The following is an 8,427-nucleotide window of genomic DNA, read 5'->3' on the forward strand; positions in this document are numbered from 1 at the left end:
ACAAGTACATCCTAAAAACCTTTTATTATCGTGACAAAAGGTCAAGCATATCTCTATACTACTAACTTTCAATTATTGAGTTAGCCACATGCAATAGTACCTATAATAAGGGTCATACGGTAAAACTTCATTTAAAACGATGTGATAGAAAGAAATTGACTAAATCAAAGTTATACCGTCTATGAAATTCAATAGAATTCAACCATGTCTTCACTCATAGGATTTGTTGTGGATCGTATCATCCATATATTATACAAAAATAAACTCCAGATATTTGAGAATCTTATTAGATATATCTACGAGACTCCACCTTAATTAATCAACTGACATAAAAAGAAAATAATATGATGCACCATTTCAAAAAATCATTCAAACTGTTTTCTCGGACCCTTTATTCCCAACCTATTTGACTCTCTGGCCGTAGTTATTTAGGTGGTATTCCGAGATCGAATTCCTCCCGGAAACACAAACCTAACAACAATAACATACTCGATGAAATTCCACAAACTGAGTCCAAAGAGGATAGAATGTACGCAAATATTACCCCAAATCTCATGGAGCTACAAAAGTCATTTCCAGAAGACTCTCAATGGAAATGAAAAGGGAAAACGATAGTGAAGAGAACATCGGAAGCATTCAAGCAAGGAACATTAACAATTGCAAAATAGTGCAATCACCTAAACATATTAAACAACAGATGATAACCGATAACAAAAGCAACAAAACTACATGAATAAAACATTCGAGCTAAAACAAAATGCATAGTGAAGGAGAATATAAACCATTTATCCATTAAGCTTAAATCTCTATATGACGGTCACAGTATCTCTTTGATTTCAAGAATTGATTTTGTCTACACAAACATCAAATTTCTTAACCATAATGTAGGAAGAGATAAAATAAATTATCAACTTCTTTTGGAAAAACCACCATGTTCTCATCGCAATTCATTTTCTTCCTTAGCAACGGGACCACGGGTTATGTCAGCCATGGCTCGATAAATCCCTACCTTTCGATCACCATCAGGGGGATATTAAAGAGGGAAAGAAGGAATGAAAAACCTATATATAGTATATTACTGTTTCTTTGAGTCTTTTCCTTTTACCCTTCCAGTCAATCTATTGTTGTTGTTATCATCTGTAGGAACTGTCTCAGCGACTGAGATATCCTTGGAATACTTTTTCACCCGCAAAGAAATGAGGATACTTGCTAAGATACCAAGTAGAGGAAAGATGTATGACCATAAATTGGATGTATTAGATCCAGAGCCGGATGATACAGCAGCACCGGCTAGACTGCCAATAGATGTGTTCTGTAGGATCATTGGCAGGCAGCCAATTGCTGTTGGAAGTAGGAAATCCAGGAAGAACCTAACATTGGTGGCTGCTAAGGCATAGTTGATGACATAAGACGGTATAGGTGAGAAACGGGCAAGGAGTACAAATTTCCATCCATCTCGTTCAACACCCTTTGAAAGCACATGGAAGTATTTGTTGTTTTGCACCCACTCAACAGCAGAGCTGGAACTGTGAAACACAAACCTGGGGAAGTACAATATTAGAATTGAAATGTCAGGATCCTAAGAGGGAGAAATATCGACAACATTTAACAAATTATAACTTCACAAACCAAAGCAGAGTGTGCTCAGGTGAACAGTTTAAATGTACACCTCCTCGGATACTATACGCTTATTTCGCTTAAGCAGAAAGACAAGCTTAAAAGAGGGGAAGGGGAACAGATGACCATCTCGTCACCTGTTATTCTGAAATCCAACGACTAGAATATAATTTCCTTTGTCCATTCAATTAATGGAAAGAAAGTAGCCAAATCATCAATAACCTTTCCTCAAGCCAATACCATATCCAATTCCTCCAAATTAGGTTGTTCATCTGCTGAAAAATTAAGTTATCTTTTTTTTTTTGATAACGGAGAAACCTCCGAGGGTCAATGGTGCACAGTTCAAAACACAATGCTTTTGACTGCAGCTGTTTGTAAATTAATTTGTTTATAAGCTGATCGTATCCCCACTTTTACTTTCTTTGTCTCATTTATGCATCCTCGAACAGTCAACCGAATTAATATATTACATATGCATTCCACAACATCTTTGCCTACTTCACTTTTTTATTTCATGGTCCAATTTAGCTCGCTTAATCAACTATTTGTAAACAAATTTATATTATAGCATCTTCACATTTATCAGATATTAGGATGTCAGATTTGGGGAAGATAAAAGATCACTTAGAGTGAAACAACAATGATTTGTCTACAAGGTAACCTTTCCTATAATTAACCCTTTTTTCTCCCTTCTAGGTACTTCCATTATAATATTGCTTCAGATATGGGTTCAATCCAAATTTAACCCCTTCAACTACGAGTTTTGAAAACTGAGGTATTACTTGAGGGATATAAGATCAGGGAAAGAATTCTAAAAAACAACTGACATAAAGCAGGAATAAATGTATGCCTTTTGCTTTCTACAACATTACTAATTTTTTAAAAAAAAAAAAAACAACAAAAAAACTATGCCTTTTGCTGTCCAACAGATTAGCAGCAGCCGCAAGGATTCACTATGCTGTAACCAAAATCTGAACGATTATGGACTTTATAGAAAGTAAGTGCAGTTTCAATATCTGAAAAGAATGAAACCTTGATCTCGGCTGCATGGCATTGTCAGCTGCAAATCATCTCAGATAGTACTATAAGCTACACTCCTCATCAGATATGGATTGACATTTGTCTGTATCTCCTAATGTAGCTAAGAAGGTGATCATTCTTACATCTTTCTCTGTAGCAGCACTAATTTCTATATTTGTCTATGCTACTTTTTTGGGGGAACTGAGGCATAGTTGTTGTTGTCTATGATACTGGCGTATAAATAAAAGAACAAGAAAAACATATTCTTTTCTTTGTATAGGTCAAGAAAAAGAGATTACTTGACTTAGTACAATTCTCACAAACCTAGCTTCTACCAGCTTCTTCTGAGATTATTATTATTAGGTTGAACCCATCGGTAGCCACCTAAAATTGACATCAATTTTCACTTGGACACCTCAAGTAGGCTTTATTCATTTTAAACACCTTAAGTAGGAGGACGATGTGTCATATTGTCACTATTTTTTACAACCAGCCAAATATATAAGATGTGTTATTACACACAGCGATATCGTGTCAAAGTAGCGAATTAAATAAAGACATGTGGCGTATAAATAGAAAATAATTATTAAAGAAATATATTATGAATCAAAACCTATTTTAAAACTATTTAATTAGTTACTTTAGAACTTACCTTTCAATAAAGAAGAAAAAAAAAACACCTTTCTTTTTCTCCTCCGTCATTTTCATCCTTTACCATTTCCACATCTCCTCCTCCTCTAACCACTATGACCTTCAAATTTGAAGATTATCATTCTTACCATCTCTTTCTTCAAATCTACCTATTATAATCAATTTGCGTCATAAGCAAATACCTTTAATCCAACTATCATATTACCACCATCTCTTCGATCCTTCAAATTTAGGAATGGCAATGGGGCAGGGGCGGGGCGGTTAAGGGGCAAACACGTGAAGAGTTTAACCCGCCCTGCTCCACACCGCATAACAAAAATTCTCATTTTCAACCCGCCCCGCTCCGCCTTGCATAGACCCACCCCACATGATTTTTTTTTATCTTTAAAAGCTGAATTTGATATTAAATATAAAACTCACATTTTTTTATTTTTTCCGATAGGCAATATTCATTTAGTATCAATATTCCCCTCACTTCAGAATTTTGGTAAAAGAAATTGCTTCAGCGGAGGCAAACACTATCCAACATAAGCATTCAATATCCCCAAAAACAGAAAGATTCAGCATCCTTGAAAATCCAGCAAATGTTGATAATTATATACTGTATAGGATCCAAAAAAAAATCAATATTCTGCCATTTCCTTTCTGAAGATTTACACGATAAACAACACATATTTGAACTTCTAAAATTAAAGGAAAATGGACATTTGAGATACCAATAAAAGGAAAAAAAAGGGAAAATGACAAACATTTAAAGGAAAAGTAAATAAATTTTCGCTGTGCTTCTACACTCAAGTTATCTACTGATTTCATAGGTAAATATTCATAATTTCATATCTAATGTTAATTAACCCGCCACGCATCCGCACTTAATTTCTTTTGAAAAAAATCAACCCGCCCCGCTCCACCCCGCCCTACCCCGCATAAGACAAAACCAGCCCCACCCCATTGCCATCCCTGTTCAAATTCATCGTTTTTTTCTCCAATCACCTCCACCATTGGAACTGCTCCTTTTGAAAGTTTCAAAGTACCCAAAAGAATTGATTCCATGATGACATCAGATCTATTTATGAATTTACTTGAAATGGGTTTATCGAAATAGAAAAGTTAAAAGCTTTGAGGAGTAGAAGTGTTTCAAAAATTGAAACTTGGAAAAGAATTACTTAATAGAGAAAGGTGAAAATAGACCAACAAGCATTTGAAGGATTCAGTGAACTTTCCGACCAGTGTTTTGGGAAGCGAGAAGCGGAAAAAAGCGACGAGGGCTTGCTTCACAGAAGCGAGAAGCGTGAAGCGAAGCGCGCGCTTTTTTTAAAAAAAGCGACATTTAGTATAAAAATAAAAAAATATTAAATTACTAAATAGAGGTAATATAGCCTTAGATTGAAAGAAATTACATAGGCAAAAATACTCATAAGTCATAACATATAAAGCAAAAAATAAAAAACATAATTAAATCACAAAGATTCAAACTCCTATTCTTCAACAAGGCTGCTAAACTGATCTCAAAATAAAAAAAAGCAAAAGAATTGAAAAAAAAAACAGAGGAGGCAGCAGTCACTAATTAGAAACAGAGCAGGCAACAGAGATGAAGAAAAGAAGAGAAGAAGAAGAAAAAACTAGAGTAGTCGAAACTCAGAGAGATGAAGAGATGAAGCACAGGCGAAGATTGTATATTTCAGGAGAAAAGAAACTCATAGAGATGAACTAATAAACATTAGCTAAAAAAGAGATAACAAAAAGTTACCTGCAGTCGCGGTCGAGGTTGAAGAGAGAGGCAGCCTCAATCGAGATCGTCAGGAGAGAAAGAAGGGAAAGAAGTATTGTGAAAGAAGAGTCGTGAGGAGAGAAAGAAGGGAAAGAGTCGTGAAAGAAGAATCGTGAGGAGAGAGAAGGTTATATTTCAGATTATTTTTAAAAAAAAACCTAAATTTTTTTTTAAAAAAAAAAACCCTAATTGTCGCTTTTTTTTAATAAAAAGCGCGTTTTATTGCGCTTTTGCCTTAGGGTCGCTTCTCGCTTCTTCATCTGAAGCGAGAGCTTTTTTCAGATCGCCTCGCCTCAAGATAAAAAAGCGCACAAGGGTCACCTCGCTTTGAAGCGCGCTTTTCACAACACTGTTTCCGACAATGGAACTATGGAAAAATTAGGTGGAAAAAATTGATATCACGAAGAAGATATATGTTGTAGACATATTTGGGTCCTTTGTTAAGTTATTTTTGTTGATATATACAATGACAAGAGAAGAGAAAGTTAATATACAATGGTGGCAACGTGGTGGCAAGGTGGTGGTCGATAGTGGAGAAAGTTTGGAAAGGAGAGAGAAAGAAGAAAAAAAAAACACTAAAATTAAGCCTTTCACGCGCTCAAAGCTAGTGCAACACACATAATTATGTCAACTCATCAAAAAGTGTCAAATTAACATAATAGGACCCTACTTAAAGTGTTTAAAATGAACATCCTCCAATTGAGGTGCCCAAGTGAAATTTGGTGTCAACTTTAGGGGGGGCACCAATGGGATAAGCCTTATTATTACTATTATTTTTATTGGTATTATTTAACAAATAGAAAGACAAGCACTAATCTAGTGTTGGAAGCTTTTATTAGGAAATGTTATTAGCCCTAATTGAACTGCAAAGCTTAAAGAGAGGAAACCTTGTAACTTGTTTCAATTTTCAATATGCCAAGACAAAACATACTATTCCGGTCAACGGAAACAAAACAAAAGTAAGATTACTCTGTAATAAACTTACCTTTCAAAGAAATAAAGGGGTATGTTTCGCAATCTCCTCATTTGGACTCACGAGAAAAATAGATGATATAGTTTCTTGTAGACAAAACATACAATTCGGCCGTCAAATGAAATTCGGAAACCTAGGTAGGCTTGATAATTTGAAACAAGTTCATGAGTAATAAGTATCTAGTCTCTAGATCAAACAATCACCGCTAATCACGAATCATCTACAATTTCTAGGAGACAAGATGTACAATTCAACTGTCAAATAAAATTCGGAAACCCCAGATAATCTATGAATTCAGCAAACAAATTCTCAAGTATCTACTGTTAAATCAATTAAACAACTACACCTGAATCCCAATTTCGCTACATTAAATCTTCAATACCCATTATGTTCTATTCGAATCTGTTTCATAAGCAAACCAAAATAAATGTCTCTTTTCCAGGGCAAATTAACCCCAATTTCCTTATATCACTCCTCAAATCCCTTCTACTCTATTCGAGCCCTTTCATTTCCAAACTAAAAAGTAAATCTTTTTCAAGGCAAACTGACTCCAAATTCCTTATGTTAATCCTCTATATCCCTTCTGCTCTGTTCGATTCCCTATCATTCCCAAACTAGAAAAAATACAATCTTTTTAGGCAAATTAATCCCAAGTTCCTTGTATAAATCATCTATATCACTTCTGCTCTATTTGACCCTTTCATTCCCAAACTAAAAATAAACAATCTTTTATTCAAAGCAAATTAACCCCAAATACTTATATTAATCCTTTATATCCCTTCTGCTCATTCGACCCTTCATTCCCAAATTGAAAAAAAAAATACAATCTTTTTAAGGCAAATTAAGGATTATCTAAACCCCACATATATTTCCCAATTGATTCAACATTTTCTTCAACTATTCAATTGCTGCCTCTTTTTCGAAACCTAATTGGCTGCTTAATCCATTCATCGCAGCGATTATCACTACCACCACTGCATTGTCACCCATTTCCTCACAATCCCCTTTTTCTCAATAATATGAAATGTTGACAGTGAACTGAGCTGATCTTTCATTCCCAAACTAAAAAATTACAATATTGAAGATCATCTAAACCCCACATAAATAATTCCTACAAGTATAACTAAATTACTCCCATACCCAGATAATATTTTGAAAAAATAACAGTGAAGTCAGCTGAGGCAAACTAAAAAATGACAATCCTAGAGAAATACGTAACTAATTAACTCCGAAATTTGAAGAAAGAAACAGTGAAGCCAAAGTAGAAGAAAAAGATAAAAGATTATGTAAACCCCGCATGATATATTGATTTGTTGGAAATTAGAAGAAAAAGGAAGAAGGGTTTACCTGCCGATGGAGAAAGAGAGCGAAGCGCCAAGAATTTTAGCAGAAAAGACGCACAAGACAGCAGGTAAGAAGCCAAAAAGTAGAGAAGCACCAGCTTCAAAGAAGACGGCATAAGGAAGACAAAGAGCAAGTGTAATTGTATGAAGAGCAACATAAGCAGGGATCGCCCAATTTCCTAATCGATCGGACATTAGCTTTAACCATTGAATTGCTATCTCTTTTTCGAAACCCAATTGGCTGCTTAATCCTTTCATTGATGCCATTATCGCTACTACTACACCTATCGTTACCCATCTCTTCATACCCATAATTTCACCTTTCTCTTCTCTCTTTCACAAAACAATCCCCCTTTTGCTACTACTTACTCTATATGAGAAGTTTCCCAAATTTTTTTATTATTATTTTTTGGGGAAAATATCAAAATTACCCTTTATTTTTGTTTTATTGATTAACTTTAATTTTGTAATTAAAAATAAATTACTTATATTCTTATAGTGAATAATTAATAAATATATCCCTTCTTAAATAAAAAACTTCAAATCAATTTAAATTATTTAATTTTATTTAAATTATTTAATTTTATTTAAATTATTCAATTTTAATTCGAGTCAAACTATCTAATAATATAAATAATTTGTGATACTTAGGGATGTCTTCCGTCATGAATGACGTTGCCACAGTCACGAAAGTGAGGGGTAAAAATAACTTGGTTTTGTCCTTTTCTCCTTATTTTTTCAATATATTAATTTAGGTATAAATGATGCCCTAGGATAGTATTTCCGTCTTAATTCACCAATGAGAAATATAAAGAATAATTAAAATCTATGACCATTTTGCAAGCTGTATTTTTGAATTGATATATTTGTTAAGAAAATAATTATTAACATATTGAGTTTATTCATTTTATTCTTATTAATCATAAAGTGAATCAATTTGAAATTTAAGATTTTTAAAAAGTTTTACCTTTTTTAAATTAATTAATTGATATGGTAAGTTTATCATTTTATTTTATGTCCCTAGTTACTTGTCTACTTTTAAATTGACATGCATA

At 33.9% G+C, this 8,427-nt stretch overlaps 1 protein-coding gene across 1 annotated transcript; it reads right to left on the reverse strand.

Annotated features, from left to right (window-relative positions):
- Positions 1-765: 765 nt before the first annotated feature.
- On the reverse strand, positions 766-7,790 carry LOC101260690 (uncharacterized). Its single transcript, XM_004250652.5, has 2 exons — positions 7,377-7,790; positions 766-1,541 (listed from the first exon to the last, which is right to left on the reverse strand). Exons 1-2 carry the CDS (start codon positions 7,682-7,684, stop codon positions 1,076-1,078), a joined length of 774 nt encoding a protein of 257 aa, XP_004250700.2. The 5' UTR covers positions 7,685-7,790; the 3' UTR covers positions 766-1,075.
- Between the last annotated feature and the right edge of the window lie 637 nt (positions 7,791-8,427).

This window comes from Solanum lycopersicum, chromosome 11 (assembly GCF_036512215.1).
Source record: "Solanum lycopersicum chromosome 11, SLM_r2.1".
Lineage (NCBI taxonomy): Eukaryota > Viridiplantae > Streptophyta > Magnoliopsida > Solanales > Solanaceae > Solanum > Solanum lycopersicum.